The sequence below is a fragment of the Bactrocera latifrons genome, unplaced genomic scaffold, assembly GCF_001853355.1.
Source record: "Bactrocera latifrons isolate USDA-ARS-PBARC rearing strain unplaced genomic scaffold, ASM185335v1 scaffold_192, whole genome shotgun sequence".
Classification (NCBI taxonomy): domain Eukaryota; kingdom Metazoa; phylum Arthropoda; class Insecta; order Diptera; family Tephritidae; genus Bactrocera; species Bactrocera latifrons.
Genome location: NW_017535430.1, coordinates 251,890 through 277,361, shown reverse-complemented (window position 1 = coordinate 277,361; position 25,472 = coordinate 251,890). Strand labels below are relative to the sequence as shown.

The following is a 25,472-nucleotide window of genomic DNA, read 5'->3' as shown; positions in this document are numbered from 1 at the left end:
TTGCGCTCATATCGCAATTATTTTATTTTCATTTATTTTTCTATTCACCTACATAAATACAAAATCAACATTTTCTCCGCATTAGTTGAAGAAGACTAGAGCTAGAGCAGCGGAGTGGAGGCAAGGAATGCGAAAAGAAGATCTAAACATCAACAGACAACGGACAAATATGCTTAAGCACTTAAGTAAGCACACATGGCAGCAAGTAATGGGCAACAAGCAACATTTTAAGTGCATGGGTGTGGCTGGTTACAACCAAAGAGAAAGAGATAGAGAGCGAGGTGGAGGGAGCTTGCACTGTGTGATTGTGGACAGTTGCAAGCATACGCTATGCACATTTAATAGTTTATTATAAGAAAAATTGTGTATAGAAAGTGCTTGGTATATGCGCGTGGTCACAACGTGCGCCTGTTGGTATGCTACTGACAGTGCAGCAAATTGAGACGCAGCATGAATGCGAAGAAAACTTGCGAGTGCTTTTTCCTGTGTGTGTTTGTGTATGACTGTGTGTGTGACTGTGTGTTGAGAAGAGCACTTGCCGTTCTTTCTTTTGTGTATGCCACTTTCTAGTTTCGAATTGTACATATCCATTTGCTATGTCCGTTTTGTGTGTCGCCGAGTGCGCTGAAATTGCATGTTAACTTATTTCCTTTCTTTGCTTTTGTTTCAATTGCAGATTGCCGAGTGCCGAGCGCAAGTTGAACAACAGCTGAACTAGTGAAACACACAACGGTGGCAATTGCTGGGTGCTTGTGTCGCAACAAAAACGAGTTACAAAGTTTGTTGGCAGTGGAGTACGCCGCGGGCAGTGAGGCAGTGTATGTGAAATGATAATGGCGAGTGAGCGCGCAGTTGCAACAGCAATAAACAAGTAAACAAAAGAAAACGAAAAACAGAAACAAACACAAGCGCGCGCGCGTAATTTCTTCAAAAAAACTGGGACAAAGGCGGATTAGCTGAGCAAACTGCAGCAAGGAAGACAAACGCGTCAGCACTAAGCACAGCTTGTGCGAAATAAGCTTAGTGGCTTGCCTTTGTATGCGGCTGAAACAACATTGCAACAGCATTTGGCAACATTGAAGGGTTGTGCTGCATGACAACCGAGCTTAGCGAATTACGTGAGTCAGACCAGCAGGCGATTGCCGCAGCGCGTTGAGCGCTTGCAGACTTAAAACGCGCACATTTTTTGATTTTGCCACCAGCTGTTTGGTTGACCCTCAGCACACTTGACAGTTGCAACAGTTGCAGCAACAGCTCGTACGGCAGTAGCGTGCGTGACCTGAGCTAAGCTAAGCAAACACTGCCAACCCTAAACACGTGCGCAAATTGAAAAATCAGAGCGTGTATTACAAAAATAACGGTAAATAACGACAGGTGTGTAAACGCAAGCAAGAGAGAAAAGTGCTGGCAGTTAGTAGCGGTAAAAGCGCAAAGCTGAAGTCAAGAGTTCAAACGCGCAAAAGCCAGAGGGAAAGCGCAATCAGCGCGTCCGCTAAATCAACAAGCATTTTCCCCATTGCAGCCGTATCAGCTGCTGCAGCGGGAGCGAGCGAGTTCTGAAGGGCAACCCAGTGGCGCGAACACGCGCTTCACAACCCCGAATAAATCGCTTGACACACGCTCAATTGTTGCGATTTGTGACGCACTGAAGTGGGAATTGCCGAGCAGCGGCGGTGAGTGGGTACTGAGCGCGGTGTAGCCAGAGCGCATATATATCGCGAGGCAATCGTGTGTGAGCGCTTGACCTGTTAGGGCTGAACTGCAGTGTTGTGTAGTGACGTCATTCAATTTGCTGGCGAAAGTTGTGCAAACACCGCAGGGTTAAGCGTCGGCCTACTTTCGCGCCATCGTCGGTCGTACAGTTGAGCGTTCGGTCGTAATACAAACGTGCGACGTCGTTTCGGTTTGTCATTCGTACGAGATACGAGCGTGTATGTGTGTGCGCGTGCGATAGCCAGCAATTGCTGTACTTCCATACACACACATTCTTACATTCGTTTCTATGCCCGCGCGGCTGTTAATGTGTGCGTGCGCGCCTCTTTAAACCAACACAAACAATAAGCCCGGTCAGGCGGTTTGAGCCGAGCCAATTGAGCCAGCCAGAAAGTCACAGTCGTCGTCAATCAGCTGTGTGCACATCGAGTATAACGCGCGCGCATAGCCAGCACCAATCGAGCAGTGTTAATAAGGTGTACGTGCACGTGCACGTCGCATTCTACCGTTACATTTTGCGCACGTCGTTCGTTCGTTATATTAGCCGCTTCCGTACTCACCATCACCACCACCAGCTGTAGTTAGCATGGCTCACCCAACGTCCTTGCTGTCGGGCGCGTCGTCAGCCGCGGCGTCGCCTCTGCCGTCGCGTCAATACAGTGTCGCGTCGTCGCCCAGGCTGAGCGGCGACATCGGTCGTGGTCTATTCGCCATTGTTGTGCTGCTGTTGCGTATGTCCTCCGTGTATGGCGTCATCGATCGCTTGGTGGTGCAGACATCGAGCGGTCCGGTGCGCGGTCGCTCCGTCACCGTGCAGGGTCGAGAGGTGCACGTGTACACAGGCATACCGTATGCCAAGCCACCATTAGATGATTTACGATTTCGAAAACCGGTGCCAGCGGAGCCCTGGCACGGTGTTTTGGATGCAACGCGACTGCCGGCAACCTGTGTGCAAGAAAGGTAAGCGCGCAATTTCGCAAAAGGGTCTAACTAGCAGCGCTATATTTCGCTCAGTCATGACAGTTGGCAAATGAAAAGCGCAAATAATTGTCTGCTGGCAGTGGCAAGTGGGGGAAATTGGTGCGCCATTGGCGGTGGCACTTGCTGAAAACTCTCAAATAATAATATAAGTTAATGCAGCGTTTGTTATTGTTGTAGTAGCGGCAAAACATGACCAGCAATTTATGGTCGTCTTTTGCGTTATTAATGACAAGCGCCAGGTGCGGTGCACACATAGCTCCTCAGCATAACAGTGTAATGGTGGACATGCAAATTTTTGCGCTATCATGGCTCCTTTATGTTGACTAAACTGATGGCTGCTCCATTAATTTATATTTGGTTTCCTGTTGTTATTTAAGCGCCACCTCTGTGTGGTGCCTCCTGTAAGCTTTCGGTTTTGAAGATTTTTTCTTAATTTTCGTAATATGCGTCATGCATCGACCCCATTAATTTGGTTTCCAAGTAGACATTGTCTTTACATAAGAGTATTTGAAGTAGGGCAAAATAGCAGAATAGCGAAATTCATTAATTAGAGGTGATGGTATTGATTTTTTATTTTTTCTATAGTGAAAAACTAAAATTCCCTAAGTTTCATCGGTTCAATCACTCAAACTCTATACTTAAATTATTTAGTACTGCTCAATATTACGGAGAACTAATATACCAAAGCATGTCTTCTTTTGGACAAGCTCGCACAAAAACAAAATATGAAAAATGGAGATTCATTTAGAAAGATTGATCAGCAATCCAACAATTGGAGAGTACTTCATTTTCGATAAAATCCTATTCTGAAAGGCATTAGTGTCTTAACATTTACAATCATAAACAATCAGGCTAGACGAGACGAATCAAAGACAGTGTTGCCTGACTAAGCATATCTAAACAATGCTCAGAAAAAAGTGGTCCAATTAATTTTGGTTTGTTGCAAGGAAATGTGGTTCTAAAAATTGGTTATCTGTTCATTAATGAAAAAATTTGGTAAAATATAGAGAAAAGGATTAGTGAAAACATGACCTTATAAATTAATCTGATAATAGAAAATAGTTCATACGATTGGAAATTTATGGTACTAATTGTTATCTTATTTAGAAGAAACTCCATTATATAATTTGCTGGCACATATACTCATTTTACACACCTTTAATACTTACAAATTTTGAAAGACAGATTTTCTAACTTACAGAATCTTCTTTAACTGAATTATATATGGGGTATTCCATACAAAATCGACCACTTTTGGACCCGACCGCTTTAGATTTTGCTGAAACTTATCTACCCTTTGAAAAACATTTTTGAGAATTTTTTCAAAATTTTTTGTCCAACTTCAAAAAAAAATGATGAATTAAAAAAAATGCCTTTTTTATTTTCAAATAGCCATAACTTTGGTAGAAATTTACTTTTGGGGACCTTTTTTTTTAATTTTTTGTTTTTGAATGCACTTTTCTAAAAATACACGAAAAAAATTAACACGATCAATTCGGGTTTTGTTTAAGTAAAATCGTCATTTTTTGAAAGTTCGCCTCAAAAAAAAAAAAAAAAAACCAAACTTCAATTAATTTGACAGGGATAGTTGTCTAATCCAAAGTGTAGCGTGCTAATCCCGGAGTAGGGCGATTTTTTTTTATTTATTTAAAAAAAATTGTCAAATTTTAAAATATGGAAAAAAATTTTTCGCTCAAAAGATTAACAGCAATTTACGGGTTATGTTTTAGACAGTATGAAAAAACCGTATTCAAATCGATACACACTAGAGTACAGTTTCTAGTAAGGACTATAGGTAAGTCTATAATTGTCGAACACTAGTTTATCGGCCTTACTAATAGGTAAAAATTTAATCTTGGTTATTATATTCGTAAATTAAGTCTAAAAATTGAGAATATTATATCATAAAATCGTTAAATAATATTTTTTATTTGATAGAAATTAAGTTTGCGGAAATTTTTTTTTTAATTTTTGAAAATTTGACAATTTTTTTTAAATAAATAAAAAAAAAATATAAAAATAAATCGGCCCACTCCGGGATTAGCAAAGATAGTTGTCAAATTAATTGAAGTTTTTGTTTTGAGGAAAAAAAAAATGGTGAACTTCCAAAAATGACGATTTTACTTAAAAAAACCGATTATTTTATATAATTGATCGTGTTAATTTTTTTTTTGTGTATTTTTTAGAAAAGTTCATTCAAAAACAAAAATTTAGAAAAACAAGTAAGGAAGAGCTAAGTTGCGGGTGCCACCGGACATTTTATACTTTCGCATGACAAGTTTCACCAAAATATCTCAATTTTTACCCAAGTTACAGCTTGCACAGACGGATAGACAGACATCTGGATTTCAACTCTACTCGTCACCCTGATCACTTTGGTATATGAAACCATATGTATATTTGACGATATATACCGCTATTAGCAACTTTTTGCGGGAGTATAAAAATGATGCCCTCTGAATTACGTGAAAATATCTGAGAGATTTACCGATATTTCCGGTGAAAAATTAGGTTAGGTTAGGTTAGGCACTGAGTTCTTCGTGTTCGATATCAGGAACCTTGAAAAGTTATASTCCGATCACGACAATTTTTCCACAAGGAATACCTCAGCTTAAATACCGTTTTTGTGTAAAGTTTTATTCCGCTATCATCATTGGTTTCTAATGTATATATTATACAGAGGAGGCATCAGATGGAATTCAAAATAGCGTTATATTGGAAGAAGGCGTGGTTGTGAACCGATTTCGCCCTAATTTCGTACATGTCATCACCGAATTTCATTGAAATCGGTCGAGAAATTCCTGAGATATGGTTTTTGGACCATAAGTGGCCGACGCCACGCACATTTTCAATTTTAAAAAGAAAGCCTGCGTGCAGCTTCCTTCTGCCATTTTTTCTGTAGAATTTAGTGTTTCTGGCGTTTTTTGTTAGTCGGTTAACGCACTTTTAGTGATTTTCAACATAACCTTTGTATGGGAGGTGGGCGTAGTTATCATCCGATTTCTTCCATTTTTGAACTGTATATGGAGATGCCTAAAAGAAACGACGCTATATAGTTTGGTTGGCATAGCTATAGTAGTTTTCGAGATATGTACAAACAAAATTTTAGGGCGCGGGGCCACGCCCAATTTTTCAAAAAAAGTACGTCCAAATATGACCCTGCCTAATGCGATCCTTTGTGCCAAATTTCCTTTTAATATCTTTATTTATGCCTTACTTATGACACTTTATTGGTTTTCGGTTTCCGCCATTTTGTGGGCGTGGCAGTGGGCCGATTTTGCCCATCTTCGAATTTAACCTTCTTATGGAGTAAAGAAATACTTGTACCAATTTTCATCATGATATCTCAATTTTTACTCAAGTTACAGCTTGCACGGACGGACGAACAGACGGACAGACGGACGGACGGACAGACAGACATCCGGATTTCAACTCTACTCGTCACCCTGATGGGTTTATATAACCCTATATCTGACTCTTTTAGTTTTAGAACTTACAAACAACCGTTATGTGAACAAAACTATAATACTCTCTTTAGCAACTTTGTTGCGAGAGTATAATTACAAACAATAATACTCTTCACATATTCAATAGATCACATTGATTACTAGTATGTAATGGTTCGAAATCAGCGCTGCTGCTAAATGGATATTGAATATAGGATCTCGAATAGAAGAGAACGTGTGTAAAATTTCAGATTGATATCTCAAAAACTGAGGTACATATACAAATGGACGGATATAACTAAATTGACTCAGTTCATCATTCCGAACATTTTTATATAACAAATATATGTTATAGAGTCTCCCATGTATTCTTCTGTATGCTAACAAACTTAATATATACTGTACCCCATTCAGGATATACTAATTTTCGAATTTCTAGTTCTTAATACAGGATAGAAAAATTCAAAATAAACCTTTAATCTTAAAAATCGCAATAAAAATTAAAACGGAAATTTTAAACAAAATCGCATTGAAAAAATAATAATGGTCAAGCAAGAATACAAAACCCTAGTGTTTCAATGCAATGAAAAATGCTTTTTTTATTTTAAACTCTAATTTATTAAATTTAAAACAGTTTTTTTTTTGTTTTTAATTTTAAACTCCAATTCATTAAATTTAAAACGGTTGTTATGGCCAAAGATATTGATGTCATCGGCGGATCACAGGAGTGTAGAACTTCCTGTAGAAGGTTGTACCTGCTCTATTGAGCTCTGCAGCTCAAACTATTTTCTCCAGCTGTAGATTGAAGAAGTCGCATGATAAGGAGTAGCCTTGTCTAAAACCTCGATTGGTACAACATGAATTTATGCAGCCGTATTAGGTTTGCGGGATTCCAAATTCAACCAACTCTTTTCACGGGTAAAGGGTCAAAGACTTCAGTTGTTGATTTTCCAGGCCTAAAGCCACATTGATAAGGTCCAAATCAGTTTTTGACGGTATGCCTTAATCTTTCACATGATACGCTCGATAGAACCAGACGTGATGTTGAAAACTCTTATCCCAGGGTAGTTGGCGTACATTGTGGGGTTTCCAGATTCTGCAAAGAAGCTGATGCGTGCTGCTTAACAGTTCTTCGTCACCATATTTGAATAGCTCGGACGATGATCCATCGGCCTCCGAAGCTTTGTTGTTCTTTAGACGAGTAATTGCTATTCGATCTTTTTCATGTTCGGTCATAATTTCGATATGCATCGATAACTAGATCATGTAATTTATTACCGAGAATTTCATTCAATTTGTCATCATGGTTCAACTCAAATAATCCAAATCAGGCATTTAGTTAACTAAAATAAGGAAATACACATTTTCCAACCAGGGCGTATACTCACACGCCCGCAAGGATATATGCACATGCCAAAATACAATAGTTCAAATTCGTAATTAACTTTTCAATGATATTGTTATTGAAAATTCTCTTCCTCATATTTGCTCACTCATACCGACACACATCGCATTCAAAAGTAAATGCCAAAGCTAATACAAATACAACATAACTAGTATAGGTGTATTTATGTACCTATGCTAATCATTATTTGCTCGATTAAATGTAATTGCGTATGTAAGTTTCGATTTCCAGAAAACATTGGCAGTGGAGCTATATGCATGTACATACCTGAATTCTCATTAAATCCTGTCTACGTTCCATGGCATGATTGATGGTTAATGGAGTTCATATTTACATTGAGTTCACGATTCAACACTTTACAGCAGACAAAACTAACACTTGAGCAATATGAGTAAGAGTACACATGGGCGACTAAAATGCAAATGAGTACTATGTGCAAAAAGTATGAGTTCAAGTTGGCCGCACCTGGCTAAATTATTCCTTTATTTTAAGGTTATTTCAATCACATGTGTAAATCTGCACGTTGAGGAATGTAGATATTTTAAATAAATTAATCCACTTGTAAGAATCAGCACTGGCTACCAGATATTTTATTTAATTATATTTTTTTTTTATAAATGAGACCAATTTTTTTAAATGTTTAAGATTTAAATTCTTTAATTTGGTGGTTTGACTGCAGAAATAATTCACAAAAATGCAACTGATACTTTAGATTTGAAAAAAAAAAAATTCTAAAAAAAAAGTTGGAAATTTTCATATTCTTCGAACAGGTCATATATATATATAATCTAATAGATGCAAATCTAGAATTTCAGCTGATCAGTCATTTGTTGAAATTAGGAATATTGCTTATAAGTAACTACTAGGTGACTTTTAACTTGCATCCGTTGAACCTAATTTGCTTCAAACGCGATGTCAGAAGATTACTAGTTACCCTCGGCCAGCTTTCATTTGGAGATCATTTCAAATAAGTCTTCACATTTCTAATAATAATAATACCCAACGATTACCCTCCTCCCGCCCAATCGACGCGCGGGGCGCAATCCGCGACGAGCGAAATTAGCCGAATCATAAAAGGCAAGAGAGTTTTAAGCGTTGCGATCTTAAGCTGCTCAGCTAAAGAAACAAAAAACTTCAACAGCCAAAATTAAGAATTAGATTAAAGTTTATAATTTTTAAATGTTACTTGTTAAGAGTAGATAAAATATTTCTTTTTTAATGGTAAAGAGAGAATCTCTTAGATCAAATGTGCTGGAATGAGAATTGAAATCGTGACATATACGGCGGAATGGTTCGTTTAACTCGAAATTTGTTCTAGAAAATTTTAAAAGCAAAGGTTTAAACTGCCTGGTAGAGCGAGCGGGAATGTTAAAATTAATATCAGACAAGAGAGATGGGCTACAGACTGACCCATTGATGAGTTTTTCAAGAAATATTATACCAAGCATTTCCCTACGACCAGCGAGTATAGGGAGATTTATAAGTTTTAAACGGTTAGTGTAAGGGGGAAGATTTAAACTGGAATCCCAATGCAAATGATTTAAGGCAAAAATTGTTTTTGAACGGACTCTATTTTCTCAGAATGAACTAGATAACAAGGGTTCCATACCACGGAAGCATACTCTAATATAGGCCTCACCAAAGATGTAAAAAGAATTTTCGTGGTAAGCGGATCTCTAAATTCTTCAGACCAACGTTTAACAAAACTTAGAGCTTTAGAAACCATGGAAGATGTGTGAAGATTAAAATTGAGTTTGGGGTCCATAGTTACTCCCAAGTCAACAAAACTGCATACTTGCTCCAATCGAAAGTTTTGTATTACGTATGAAGTAGGGTCTACAGATCTACGTGAAAAGCACATCGTTTTACATTTTTTAAGATTCAATGGCAAGTCATTTCTATCACACCAACTGACATCTTTCACTATTTGAGGTGAATGATTTAAAAAGTTTTACATCGTCATTATAATAAAACGTTTGAAAACTTAACAACAGATGATATGTCATTAATAAATAACAAGAACAGAATTGGACCAAGATGGCTACCTTGAGGAACACCTGAAGGAACATTGATTATGTCGGGAAGAGTATCGTTAAATTTGACTTGTTGAATTCTATTACTAAGATAAGAAGCAACCCATTTTAGAAATATTGGGTGAAAAAAAGAAGATCAAGTTTATTGGTTTACTTTACCAAAAGCTTTACTAAAATCTGTGTATATAACATCAGTATTCTTATTCTCCCTAAAGCCCGTTGATACATGTGATACGAAAACCGTGCTGATAACAAGAAATTAGTTAAGGTTATGTCGCCTGCTATAATTGCTTCAAAAAGTTTAGGTATTGCAGACAACTTTGCTATTCCCCTATACTTTGCAATAGATGACCTAAATCCACTCCTGTCTCTTATACACATCTAGATGTGTATAAGAGACAGGGTATATATATATGGCACATTTCTTAAGAAAGCACGAGGGAATCATATCTGGGCCGTAATTGTACCATTGTTCTAATATATTTAACTGATATAAAACGTCCGCTTCGGAAATGGTAGGTGCGTTAATGAAAGGAATCGGACATAGCTTGTGCTGATTCGGAACGTTTTTTGGAGATTTTTGAGAGTAATTGGACCTAAAGAATTCAGCGAACATATTAGAAATGGTGTGATTGTCACTGGACATACTAGACTTATATTTCATAGCAGACAGAAAATTAGAAATCCTGAGTTTGGAGTTGACGAAACCATAGAACAATTTTGGATTACGTATAATATTATTTTTGACTTTATTTAATTATTATAACATACATTGTTAAGTTCAGCAAATTGTCGGCGCAATTTAGAATATTTTGAATAGTCAGCAACTAAACCAGTTTTCTTAAAAAGTTTAAAAGCACGAGATTTTCTATTTTTTAATTTACATAATTCTTTCGAAAACCATAAATTAGAACTCATTTTATGAGTAACAACAAACTTCGGAACATGTTTTTCGAATTGATCTGATCGATATATCAAATGTGTTTGATATAATTTTTTCTTAGATGATTTCCACTTATTTCTGTTATAATGTAGGTACGCTGCTAGATCTACGCAATTTTTATTCAAACTGTCAGATTGGTAAAAAAAAACTGATAAATTTAAACCGAAAAAAAAAAACAAGTAGGAAAGGGCTAAGTGCAGGTGAAATGTATATTTTTTACGGAGGAATCAAAGTCAGGAAAATATTTTGAGGTTTGTTACAAAAATGAAAATAATTAAATGTACTATACTGAGATTGGGGTAATATCGACCCGATTTTATCCCTTAACTATTATCATAGCAAACACTAAAAAATTGTCCCTGAGGTACCTCACATACGCTAACCAATCATATGCAGTAAAGTGGCTCGAAACTTCAAAAATTCTTTTATTAGTTATATGGGGGCTAGGGCCAATTTTATCAATTTTAGACACTGTAAGATAACTAAGATGTAGTCCAATACCTGCAGTATAAAGTCATATATGATGCATAAACTTCGAAAATCTTTATATTAGGTATATGGGGCTCAGTGTAGTATTGACCTGATTCAGCCCATCTTTGCTACACAGAGTTACTATTTTAAGGAAAGGATTGTTTCTGAATATCAATTATATATCTCATAATGATGTTTTCAATCAAAAGTCAACAATATATACTTGAGTCCAAATATTCGGTACTTAGGGCCTTGAACAGTTTGGTTGGAAATGAGCAATTTTTGGTTATATGGTCCAATACAGCTCTCTCATACCATCTCGGCGGTAATATTTAATATCTCTGGCGTATTTAGTTATTGATTTATTGCAGTTTTATTAGTTTTTAGCAGTACCGTTATATGGGGAGCGAGCGGGGCTATCTAGCGATTTCATCCATTTTCACATTGTCGGGATGCTATGTAAATGATATTAAATTTATTAGAGGCCGAAGCCACGCCCAGCAACATGTGGCAAGAGTGTAATAAGCTGTAAATTGTTTACAAAACAAGAAAAAAGCTAACTTATCTTATTTTAGATTGAACGGTATCAATGGATGCTGTGTATTATAGTCGTCCGATCTCAGTAATTCACTTGAAGATTGCCTTAGACCATAATTAGTGCCTTGAAGATGTTTTGAAAATCTTAAACCAGCATAAATCTTTAAGTGAGTAATTAAAGAGAGAGAGAGAGAGAGTAATTTATGGGAGTTACTTTCACACATGGCTTCAAGTTTTCAAGTCATTCAAGTTTTTTGTGCTGAACATATGAAACTCACAGTCTTGGGTGCTTAGACAGTCTTGTTAGAATCTTGTGTATGAGTTTACGTCTGCCTTTGAATCGTTATTTTACTTTGTTAAGCAGAGCTCAAGCTCTACTTTTGAAAAATGATTTTGTTTGCGCCACAAAACCTAATAACTTTATTTTAATATAGAAGAGTATGTGGCATAACCTCTTTCTGTTCTACTTCTATTTGAGTACATCATTATAAATTAAATATACAAGTTGTTTGTTCAATTCACCACTCTCCAAGTAATTTTTATGCTTGTAATTCATAATACATTTTATGTTAAAATATTTTGTTATGTATGTATAAATGTAATCAATGTGAATATTTCCGTCCCTTACTCTTAATTCCTACAACCCAGAAGCCGGTTGTCAACTATACATACTTATACAGGTACATAAGTGTATATATACTTACCAATAAGCAAAGGACTTATCATTTTTATCTCTCCTTTGTGGCTTAATGCTGCTTGACCAAAGCCCATTTACCCGTCATTGTAAGCAGATATAACATTGAGGTTGCTTTTCCAGCAATAAAGCCTTTAATTTACTCTGAGCGAAAGGCGACTGCTTGTACCGTTAAATATAAAGATAAGCTGCKTTGCTTTGCTTACACACGCTGCTAATTGCCAACTAATTGTTTGTTCTTTGATTTGACCGTTGCAGATATGAATATTTTCCCGGTTTCTCCGGCGAAGAGATATGGAATCCTAATACAAATGTCTCCGAAGATTGCCTATACATAAATGTTTGGGCGCCAGCGAAAGCGCGTTTGCGGCACGGACGTGGTGCCAATGGTGGTGAGGTGAGTGTGGTCGTTGGCAACAATTTTCAATTTATTAAAAGGAAGCTAATTAACTGTAGCACTTACTTCACACACATATTGCAATATTGCCAACTCATTCATACTATTCTCATATTTCCTTTCATACCCGATTTCATTTTCAGCACTCCAATAAAGCCGACACTGATCATTTGATACACAACGGAAATCCGCAGAACACCACAAATGGCTTACCCGTGCTCATTTGGATTTACGGTGGTGGCTTTATGACCGGCACTGCCACACTCGATATATACAATGCGGACATTATGTCGGCTGTGGGTAATGTCATTGTGGCATCGTTTCAATATCGTGTGGGCGCTTTTGGTTTCCTGCACCTGTCGCCCGCTATGCCCGGCTACGAGGAGGAGGCACCCGGCAATGTGGGGTTGTGGGATCAGGCATTGGCTATACGTTGGCTGAAAACGAATGCTCATGCTTTCGGCGGTAATCCCGAGTGGATGACACTTTTCGGTGAATCGGCGGGTTCGAGTTCGGTGAATGCGCAACTTGTGTCGCCAGTGACGGCGGGTTTGGTCAAGCGCGGCATGATGCAATCGGGCACAATGAATGCGCCCTGGAGTCATATGACGTCAGAGAAGGCTGTAGAGATTGGCAAGGCGTTAATAAACGACTGCAATTGCAATGCGTCGCTGTTGTCGGTGAGTTTGGGGAAAATATTTCAGTTTCAAATTTGATTAAAGAACTCTGTTTTTATGAGATTTGGTGGATTTAAGCAGAATTATTGAGTTAAAAAGAAAATTTTGCACCAAAAAACCTTAAAGATAGATTTAGAGTGGAAAATCGCTATACACGATTCTGCCTAGATAAGATATGAGTAGTTTGTCGGCTTTAGGTAGTTAGTTCTAGTTTTTAAGAATCTATAGGTTTTTATTGCTGTCAACTAAGGCAAGAACAGATGCCCATTTGAATAAATTATAAAAAATTTAGTAGTAAAAGTGCTGATATAAGCGAGCCAAATTCATTCAAGGAATATGCCGGGAATCAAGTTACTGGAAAAAGAAAATGTCACACGCAATAGAAGCTAATTAAAAACGTCTAATTTTGGTGGTAATTTCTTAACTTTATGGTTGAATAGTATGTCCGAATTTATTAAAAATTGAAAGCTAGTTTTCGAAATTCCATTTAAATTTATAGTCAGTTTAAATAATTACTTTGTTCATATATTCTCTGCAGGAAAATCCACAAGCTGTGATGGCTTGCATGCGCGCCGTCGACGCCAAAACGATTTCGGTGCAGCAATGGAACTCCTACTCGGGCATTTTAAGTTTTCCATCTGCGCCGACCATTGATGGCGCATTTTTGCCAGATCACCCCATGAAAATGATGGAGACAGCCGATCTACGTGGCTATGACATATTGATGGGAAATGTCAGAGACGAAGGTAAGTTGTATTAATTGTTCGATAAGGCTGACGGTTGTCAAGTTAAGTTGAAAATAGTTTTGTAGCAAGAAAATACTGTGCTATTTATTGCATTGTACAATAGTATGTACGAAAAGTGGTTGGAGTGGTTTCACTTTGTCTATCTATACGCAAACTGGTCCCTCAGGTTTTTGAGTATCAATCTGAAATTGTTCACACGCTCTTTACTCGTGGCTCATTTATCACAATCGCCCATGTCCGACTATAAAATAATATAATTGCCATTCAAACTGACCAACTAAAATTAAGATAAATCCTTTTGTGCTATAAGAAATCCAGCTGTGTGGGCTATTATACCAGGTGTACCGGTGTGAAGTGAGCGTTAGGATACAAATTTGATGGTGGAAAACATTTGTACATTTGTTGTAAGCGAGACTTAATTTTTTTTGTTTAGGTTGGCATGACATCTTGAAGCATATTCGATAACCATACAGTCATTGAACAAACAACATTACATCTTTTTGTGTTGTTAATCCCAATCTTTCTGGGAATCAGAAAATATGTATTAATTTTTTGTAAACCTTTTAAAATCAGCTTTCAACCTTGTAACACTAATTTTCTCGTTATTTTGCTTTAAATATAATTTCTAAATATGAATAACCTTATTAGTGACCCGCTGTATATCTTGGGTGCTATTCACTTGTTTTTTTTTTTTTTTTTTTTTTTTTTTKTTTTTTTTTTTTTTTTTTTTTTTTTTTTTTTTTTGAAATCTCATTCTAATTGCCTACTAATTAATTACAACTATATCCGATAAAACGCCTCGAGTTATTCGTTTGCAGAGTTTTTTTCGAAAATCGTTTTTTCGAAAATTTTTTAATTCAAATTTCGAACATCTTTTTTTTCGATAATATCTCCTTTTCGAAATTCTTTTTTTTCTAAAAATTATTTTTTTTCGAAGAACTTTGTGTTCAAAAATCTTATTTCCATTTTTTTTTTCTTTTCGGAAAGTTTTTATTGCCAATTTTTTTTTACAAAAATGTGATGATTTACGGAAAGCATTAATTTAATGTTTTCATTTGAAGAAAAGTGCTGCAAGGCATATTGTGATGATGTCATTTTAAAAGCAACATGCAGTAGATGGTTTCAACGGTTCAGAGCTAATTATTTTGATGTAAGAAATGAAAAACGTGGAAGACCTCCAAAGAAGTTTGAAGACACCGAATTGTAAGCAATATTCGATGAAGATTAAACATTGAGTCAAAAGCGAATGGTAGTCATGTTCAATATTGCACAGCAAACAGTTTCTGACCGTTTGAAAGCTATGGGAAAGATCCAAAAGTGTGGAAAATATTTGCCACATGAGTTGAATAAAAGACAAATGGAAAACCGAAAAAACACAAGTGATGTTTTGTGGCAAAGACACGAAAGAAAAACAGTTTTGCATCGAATTGTCACTGGCGATGAAAAATTTACTAATTTTAAGAATACTGAACAGAGAAAATCATAGGATAATCTAGGACAGTCATCAACATCGACTGCAAAAGCAAATCGATTCGCCAAGAAGGCAAATGCTCTTTAGATCAGTAGAGAGTGGTATATCATGAGCTTCTTAGACTTGTTGAAACCGTTAATACTAATTGCTACAAAAAACAACTGATCAATTTGAACCCAGAATTGATCTAAAAATGATCAGAGCGTGTCAAAAGACATGGGAAAGAAATTTTGTTACACGACAATGCACCTGCATACAACGCAAAATGGGTTCAGGACATAACCAAAGTATTTAGCTGAGAGCTCTACCGCATCGCCACTCACCAGACTTGGCCTCTTCCGATTACCATTTGTTTTCGTCTACAGGACACGCATTGGCTGACCAACATTTCGATTCCTACTTCGATTTCGATTGGTTTGCTTCAAAAGACAACATTTCTATTAGCATGGTATTCACAACTTGCCAGGAAGCCAATGGTCAATAATTTGAGTATTTTTCTTTACTTTCCAAATCAAAATTAGTATATCATTAAAAAAAAAAACAAAAACAAAACCTTCACTTAATACCTGGTAGCTTTGGTGCAGCCAAAGTTAAATTTCTTTTCTATTATTTCATAATTGGTGGTTTTCAAATTAGCTCTGGAAAATATCCTCGATATCCGGACAATATGATGAAATGCTTTCGGTCAGTCGGCTTATGATTGAAGATTATTGCAACCAAACTCCGTGGTTAGCAGTGGAAAAGAGATCTGAAAGGAATTCAATGCAATATTTTCATTTTCCAGTAGAGAAGAATAGAATAATGGTTCTGTGATCGACAGTTTCAACGACGACATCTACATATTAGAAGCTGAAATAATCACATGAACGGCCTTCTTCAGTAGTAATCCATACGCATTTCTTAAGGCCGAAATTTTTGGCATAGCAGAAGGTATAAGTAGGCTTCTGCTCTAACCAGCAAGTCCATTAACCTTCTATTGATCAGCCAACTGTCAATTAGGGTTATTCGTAGCGCAATACTATGCCTTACTGCAAGCAGGCAATAATTAGACTCTAGAAGAAAATGAAAAGACAAAGAAGTTGGTCCGCTCCCCCGAACATTCTGCTCTTTCAAGGGTTGCTTGAAGCAATAAACCTCAGTTCTTGGAACAATAACAGCACACTGCATATCACAAAGTTACGTTGTTGCTATTTATGGGTAAAAGCAATCTTAGTAATAATAATGTAATCATCGCAAGGCACTTATCCTTAAATTTTAAAAATGAATTCAACAATTAATTTAAAATTTTTAGACATTTTTGATATATTATAGCCTCATAATCCTAAAAAAGACACAAATGAATAACAATTTTTCAAAAGTTTAGTTTCCCCATAAAAACGTCAAAATAAATTACCAACCGAAAAAGGGAGACAATACTATTGCATTAATCCTTATTACGACACCAAGGATGCACGTATCAACAATTAATTGTCATATATTTTACTAAAGCCGGCATTAAAGTTGGTGGCAACATACATACACACATCCCAGGACACAAAGAAAACTTTGCAAGAAAAGTTCGCCTAATAAAGTCAACGACTTCCGGACATCATATCCGCGCCATAAGCGCACATTCTAAAAATAAAAAAAGTAACTAGTCTCGGAACGACAATGGAGTTGGTGTTGCTGCAAAGTGTGGCAGATGGCGCTAAGTGCACTTTCAAGCACTTCAGCCGCCACTGCCTGTATGAGTATGAATGTAAGTACATTTATATACATAAGTGCGTCTGGGTGGGTGTGTGTATGGCTGTGTGCCTGGCTTGCAACCGCTAAAATAGACTGGCAACAGTCAACTTCCTGCCACATGCACTTCATAGTGGCGCGCGACACAGTTGCCAGTTGCAACAAACAATTCATAATTTGTTGTTGTTGCTTTGTTGTTATTTTTGTTTAGCTGCTGCTCCATTTTCCAAAATTACTTTATTTCCCCATTTGAGCGGCACTAAAGTGGTAATGGCGAAACGGGCAAAGCCTGCATATATGCAAATGTGTCAGTGTGTGTGCTGCGGGGTTGACGAAGAGGAAGCGCGGCAGGATGCTGCATTATTGCGACTATTACTCTGACGTCAGAGTTGCCCCAGAAAAACCAGCCGGTGCTGGGTTGAGTGTTGCCAGTTTAAGCTCAAAGTGGCTTGCGAGGCATTGGGGGCGGGTAAGGAAGAGGAGGTGAAGGCGCTTATAAAAAAATAGGCCATAAAATGCACTTGTCGCTGATGACTGCTCTGCTGGACTGGTTGACAAGCGAACGGGGATAACAATAATATGACTGTGCCCCATCTACACACATACATACATATGTATGTATGTATTTTGTTATGTATATATGTGTGTATGTACACAATTTTGTATGTATTGTGGTGCAGAACTCATTCGGTTGCAATGATTTCGCGCAGCTCATATTTTTATGCTTAAATGCAACGTTTTCGTAGTTTATGACGCGCGCTCACACTATAAAAAATTGCGAAATTGCACAATGCGATTGTGGCCAAGCGGCAGGGGAGCACATTCGCAAAATGTTGGTAGTGTTGCCATTCCACTGCGTGTCATAAATTTTCAGTTTTTGGTAACATATTTGAAGTTTCGTGTAGAGTATATTTCGTATATTATTACGTATGTTTGCATATGTATCCCAATCTTTCTGGGACTCAGCCATCTGTAAAAAATATGTATACATTTTTCACAAAGCTTTTAAAATTATCTTACCATCTTCGCATACTGTTTTTCTCGGTACCTTGCTTTAAATAAAGTTTCTTTGCAGGGATAACTCTGTGAATGGCCCGCTGTATATCTTGGGTGTAATTCACTTGTTTTGTACTGAAATTTCATTCTAAATGCCTACTACCATAATTGATTGCTTTGCCAACCATAACTAATAAAACACTTTGAACTATTCGTTTCCAGAATTTTTTACGAAAATGGTGTGCCCGGAAATTTTTATTTTCGAAAATCTTCGAACTTCGAAAATAATTTTCTCGAAAATCTTCGGACCTTGAAAATCCTTTTCTCGCAAGTTGTTTTTTCGAAAATCATAATGTTTCGATAATCTTTTCTATTCGAAAATGTTTACTTCTAAATCAATTTTTATCGGAAACTTTGCTTTAAAAGTACTTTTTTCAGTTTTATCTATCTATTCATTCCTATTATCCTCGAGCTATTTGCTATCAAAATTTTTAAATATCTTGTGTTCGAACATCTTTTTAACAAAAATCTTTTTCTTTCGAAAGTGTTTAATTTTTTTTTCTCGAGCAATTTGTTATCGAATATATTTTATTCGAACATATACTTTAATGAAAAAATTTTCTTTGGAACGTATTTCGTTTTTTTCTTTTTTTCGAAAATCTCTGTTTTCCGAACATTTTTTCATTTTTACGAAAATTGTTCTTTGGATAATCTTTGGTGCTTTGAAATCTGTTTTCTAAAAACTTTCTCTTTAAAAACCATTTCTAAATTTTTATTCTTTTCGAAAAGCTTTTTTCTTTTTGAAAATATATTTCTTTCAAATATCTATTTCTTTGAAAGTTTTCCTAGAGCTTTTTACTGTCAAAATTTATTTTCGAATATCTTCGTTTCGAACATACTTTTTTTCGAACGTAATTCGTATTTTCTTCTATTCCTATCAAAAATCCTTGTTTTTCGAACATATTTCTTTGGGAGAAATTTTTCGGAAACTCTTTTTTCGATAATCTTTTATAATCAAAAATCTTTTTGTCTAATATTTTTTTTCGAAAATCTTTCACATTCGGAAATAGTTTTTTCCACTTTTTTCGAAAAGTTTTGTTAAAAATATTTATATTCGAATTTATTTTGTTCGAATACCTTTTTTTATTGAAAATCGTTTTGCTTCGACCGTTTTTCGTTCTTCAATCATATTTTTTTCAAAATAAAATTTTTCGAAAATCTTTCTTTCCGAATTTTTTTCGAACCCAGGTTTTACCCCCAGCTACTGAACCTTCCCTAGAGATTTAAAAATAAAAAATCTTAAGCGTCCAACTTTTTTTTTGAAGCTTTCGCTGTGAGGTTGAGTACCACAATTTGCAGTAGTATTTGGACATGTATGGTAGATCTTTTATTATAAGTTTCTCCACTTTTCTCACAATATAATTTACTTCTTTCATCATTTAAAATCTCTTGAAAATTTTAGGAATTTCCAAAACTATAGTAATGACTATACATATCTACCGAATATAAAATAAAATGAAAATCTGCTAAATAATCGTTGAATATTTTTTACTTTAGCAAATAGTCTGGCATCTCTGCTTAAACGATGTGATATATTGGCCCACTACTTACTATGGTTAAACAAAGTTTCGAGCACAAAACGAATGCAACCACATACAAACATAACAGACACAAGCTAGCTTGCAGAGCTTATCAATATGGGACAAAAGCAAATGTATGTATGTGTGAGTGTGGGGTAAAAAGAAGGAATTACTGCTCCGCTGGGTAATAAATGGGCACATCAAAAACATAGTCCATTGTGATATTTCACATTTGCCAACAATATTTTGCACTGGTGTGCATTTTTTCATATAAATTTGCAAACTTTGTTACGCAGCAATGACAAAACACATACGCACACACTTTTATGTGTACATATGTATGTATATCAGTGAAACAATTCCTTTGCGATAATCCACTTTTGGTAAAATGTGAATTTAAAATTTTTCTGACCAGCAGACTTATGATAAGATAACTGGAGTAAAAAAAATGCTACAACACATTTTGCGCTGCACACACATACACACTGAAACATATGCATTTGTATTGTTGGACCAGCAAGCTTTCATAAATGCCTGCACTACAAAAACGTTGTTGGCAGAATGCAGATAAATTTAATTTTTTTCTGCTCTGCACTTTTCGTAATAAATAACTGTTAAGCGCTGTAAAGTTGTTGTACGTTGTACCGTTATCATTCTGCATATTGATGCAAACATTTTACTCTTACAAACAGCTATAAAATTTTTATGCAATAATAGTTTGCATATTTGAAAAAAATGCATTCCTTATTTACAATGTGGCATGTGGAGTGATTCAAAGTTGCAACAAATGTACTGCAAGTAGGAAAATATTTCACAATGCGTTTGAATATTAGGTTTTTAGTGTGGGTTGTTTTGTAAGCAACATTTTTTTAACAACTTTTGATTGCAATAACAGTTTTAACATCAGAAATACTCAAACGTATTATTTCAATTATTGTTGAATTGAAAACTTTAACACTTTGATGTGTTCGGCCACAAGACCATCATCATGAAGAAGAAATATATACAAGGCTTAGCGCTGGAAGAATGAAACTGAAGGTGCTTTATCGCTCTAAATGATAGGCAAAGGCTTTCTTGAAGGTTACTGAGTTGTTTACACCCTGAGCTTTCCACGAAGTTTTTAATACCCCGAGTGAAGCGACAGAGGCCCATAAAATGTATACTACTATGACCAAAAATAAATTTTTAAATTAAATTAATTTAAATTCTCAATTTATTCTATAAAATCGATGTCATCGCCCTCAAAGTAATCCCCTTTGGTCACAATACTCTTGTGCAAATGTTTTCACAATCTTCGAAGACAGTTCTTTAAGTTTGCTGAACAGCCAGAAGTCCCACGGAGCTAAATCCGCCGTATACGGTGGTTACGTCGTAATATCGGTTAAAACTTTGATGGAAAACTTAGAAAGAATCAATGCAGTATGCGGCAGTGCATTAACCTATCGCCTATAATTCAAGCCTTTCTCTATTTGAATCCTTATTGACAGTTTGGTCGATCGCGAACAAAATCGGTGTGCACTACATCTCGATAATCGCAGAAAACTGTCAACTTGGCCTTGGTTTAGACCGACTTTAACATGGTTTTTCGATTTTGGCTCACCTTTGACACGATATTCGATTGATCGTCTGTTTCCGAATCGTAAGCATTGATCTAAGACTCATTACCAATAATACGCTTCAGGACATTCTAGCAGTCGGAAAGCATTGTTTCACAGACGTTAATGCGACACTGTTTTTCGAAAAACTTTAGTGATTTTGGGACCAGTCGGCCTTTCACTTTCCTTAGGCCTAAATGATATTTAAAAATGATTTTCACTGACCCTTCCGATATTGCAACGATGTCTGTAAGATCCCTGACTGTTAACCATCCATTTTGAAGCACCAATTTTTTTTATTGACGTGTTGATTATCTCTTGATGTTAAAGGCCATCCTTGACGCGTTTTGTCGTCAACATCTTCTCGACCCGCTTTGAATACTTTGAATCAAGCAATAACACTTTATCGTGACAAACAGTTATCACCGAAGATCTTTTCCAACATTCTGATTTTAATGGAAATTTTTTGTTGTTGTTGAATGCATTTTATGTATTTAAGAAAGTTATGCTCACATCTCTGATCGGATCGAAGTAGGATTAGATCTTCGAAATAGCCGTCCTTGATCGAATATAATCCGAGCTGATTGTGATAACGAAACTGGACTGTTGGGAGAATCGCAACTCGAAATTCCCATAACCCTTAAGAGAACTTACATAAGCCTCGTACGCTAATGATTGCACGCTATTGACGTGGGGTATGTCGAAGATGACTCAATTTAGCTATGTCCATCTGTTTATATTTTTTCGAACTATAGGATATGAAATGTCATACAATGTTTTTTTTTGGCAAAGTATCTTTACGAAATTTGGCTCAAAATATAATACTGACATTGTCCCATCATAGCATATTAAAAGTGACCGATCGAAATCAAGATAAACATCTTCATGCAATTTTCCTTCATTTGATTTGAAGCTTGTTTGAATCAAAGAACGCTAGAAATACTCGCAACATCTTTTCCGAACTGATCAAGTTTTTGTGTGGCAACTTTTTTTAAGAAGGATAGCTTCGGCTTGCCACCGAACTTAACTTTTTGCTGTACATTTCCGTACATTTTTCGAAAGTCTCGGACGATGTAAGGTTGGAAGAAATATGTTTATTGAGTTCTTCAAGGGCATATACATCGCCTTTAGCATATTGAAAAGAAATCGGAATTTGTTACGTCTGTGGAACTGATGGATGTGGAGCAGAGCTTTCTTTTTCGATTATTTCTACCTGAAAGGTCTATACTGAGTTGATCTGACAAATGTCGCCACGGTCGCCAAATTCTATTCAACACAAATCTGAAAAGTATCTGAATGGTTTTAGATATAGAGCTAGCAATGGAAATGTACCTTATCTGGGGATGCAAAAAAAAATACTTGAAACATTTCCAAAACTGGAGTAGCCATGCTCCCAATTTTCTCAAATTACTTACGCTCCTTTTAGCTGGTTTGAGTTTCAGCAAAGCCTCTGGCCTTAGCGATTCTGCTGTTAACTTGTCAACAAATCACTCTTACCGTCACCGAATATAACAGAATTGTGGGCTTTACTGTTTGCTCTCGATTTTTCTGTTCTAGTGGTTACGCTCGTATATTTTTATACGTACTCAGCTCTGCATATGCCTCCCTGTGGTTAACGGCGCACAACTTTTCTCCGCTCAGTGGAAGCCTGTCGTAACTGTGTACATAATTCGTCTTATTGTCTTCGGCTCCCGTCGTGGCCACTACTGTTAATAACGCTGCGCTCTTTCCATGTGCAAACGATTTCGCTGTTAAAGTGTTTTTTGTCGTTCACAGTTTTGTTACGATTTTGTTGCCTTTATTTTCTACTATAATTTCAAATTTTTTCTCTAAATTAGTTTAGCGCGGCTGACGAGGCAATGCGTGAGTCTCCGCTCAGCCGACATAGAGCACACCTGGCCGTCTGATTGCTTAGCTGGTTGGCATTAGTCGTGGCCAGTGGGTTGGTGTGTAGTTGCTAACATGTGTGCTTGTGTGCTTCTAAGTATGTTTGCGTTTGTTTTCTTGTGCGCGCCTGTAAGTATGCTTGTGTGTGTGTCGTACAACGGCTTTCCATTACTTGCTATTTGTCTATGCTCATTTTTTCATGTTTGTTTTGCGCTTACAGTTGACGTGCGCGTGTCTATGTATTTGTGAGTTCAAGGTCATTTACTGTTATTTACAACAAAAGCCAAACCGTGCGCTGTTCGTATTGTATTAGTAAACTAGAAAACAGCTGGCGGCGACAACGAATAAATAAAATTGTAAAATAATAAAAATTGCGAGGCTGCGCAAAACATAACGGGTGTACAAAATATTTTTTTATTTTTTTTTTTTGCACACAGATATACATACAAATGTACATATGGGCATATTTTTTTTATTTTACATTGTTTTTTTTTATTTTTAATTCTACACCGTACTTTTTGTTGTTTTCTGCACTTCAATTGTGCTCTGTCTCGAAATTTGCTTTTGCTGTTTGGCTCTGTTCACTAATTCGTTTACGTTTTTTTCGCTATGTTTTTCCTCTGCATTTTTGTCATTATTACGCCTTGCCTTCATACAATTGAAGCCTCATTTAAAGCCACAATTTTCTTTTCAACAAGCGCATGTTTATTTGTCAAGTTTGCCAGCTTTTTGTTACACTTCAGCTTGTTATTGTTTCTTGCTGATTCTTCTTTCCACTTTTTCGTTTTTATGCCTTGTTTTGTGTATCTTCTTTGTGCGTTGAAAGCACTTGTGTTTTAGCTTTGGCATGGTGACAGCTGCTCGAAAATGCTTGTTTGAGCTTCGGCAACATTAAAAATATGTTTTTTTTTGTTGCACAAAAGCCACAGAATCGGCGAGGCACGATGACGCGCATTTTTTGTACCTCGGAAATAAAGAAAGAAAGTAGAATAAAATTCGCTAATTTTTGAGCAAATATTTGCAGTGCCGTTTTATGTAGTTGTGGTGTATAGCAAAAAGTGCTTAAGTAGATTTAGCAAATTTTTTTGTAATCGGATTATAGTTAAAATTATGGTTTTATATGAGCTTGCTAGATATCTGATTTTTAAACAGAAATTATATATTTTAATATAAGGCAGATGCTGAAAGAATTTACAAATATGCAATACCGCGAAATTTTAGCTTGCTAAGATATTGTGAAGTAATATTTAAGTACTTATTTAAATTTTAATGAAAATATACATACAAGTATAAGCAGGGTTATTAATCTTTGGCTAACTTAAAATCAAAAACTGTCAATTTTTAAGTTAACTTGAAAGCTTTCTTGCCAAAAAGTTTTTATAAAAAAATTTAGAAATCAGTATATACATACATACAAATGTAAATAACTAAAAAAATCGTAAAAAAGCAAGAACCGATTGATATTCCTAAAATATTACATTGCAGAGTTGCCACTTGTGTTCAAAAAAGTTTAAATTTAAATAAAAAATTAAAAATTGGGTTTAAAAAAACATCTATATTCTCCGTAACTTGATTTAAACTAAAACTGCAAACGGTGTTGCCATACATTTTTTAAATATCTGACTATATAACACCAACTTTGAGTAAAAAAAAAATATCTTTTAAAAAGTATGCTTTTCACGAACCATATTACGTTTTGATGTTGCCACTTATTTCGAAAATTGAAAATACTACCTTGTATTATATAATATTGTTCTATATAATATTTTAAAAATTGTGTCTAAAAAGCATTTGTATTTTCCATAAATTGATTTAGAGTAAAGCTAAAAACGGGGTTGCCACACATTTTTTTAAATATTTGACTAGCAAATAATTGATAATTATAACACAAACATTTCAGTATAATAATAACTAAAAAAATATTCTTTAATGAAATATATTGGGGTTGATGTTGCCACCTACTTCAAAAACTTGAAAGCAATATCTTATATGAAAATTTTAAAGTAAATTTTTTGTCTAAAAAGCGTATGTATTTTCCATAACTGAATTTAAAGTAAAACTGGAAACTGTGTTGCCACTTGTTTTAAAATATCTGTCTTGAAAATAATTGAAAATTGTAACACCACCATTTGAGCATAAAAATATCTTTTTACTTAACTACAAAACCACTAACAAAAA

The 25,472-nt window shown here is 35.8% G+C and overlaps 1 protein-coding gene across 2 annotated transcripts in view; it reads left to right on the top strand.

The window, feature by feature from the left end:
* LOC108967616 (acetylcholinesterase) overlaps positions 1-25,472 on the top strand; it is a 157,334-nt gene that overhangs the window by 65,709 nt on the left and 66,153 nt on the right. Inside the window, exons 2-5 of one of the 2 annotated variants that reach the window (XM_018931157.1) lie at positions 677-2,673; positions 12,482-12,620; positions 12,764-13,300; positions 13,836-14,043. In XM_018931157.1, coding sequence (XP_018786702.1) covers positions 2,300-2,673; positions 12,482-12,620; positions 12,764-13,300; positions 13,836-14,043 — 1,258 coding nt within the window. In that variant the 5' untranslated portion in view covers positions 677-2,299. Of the gene's footprint in view, positions 1-676; positions 2,674-12,481; positions 12,621-12,763; positions 13,301-13,835; positions 14,044-25,472 lie in introns of those variants that run through there. The other variant, XM_018931158.1, reaches the window with a different exon arrangement.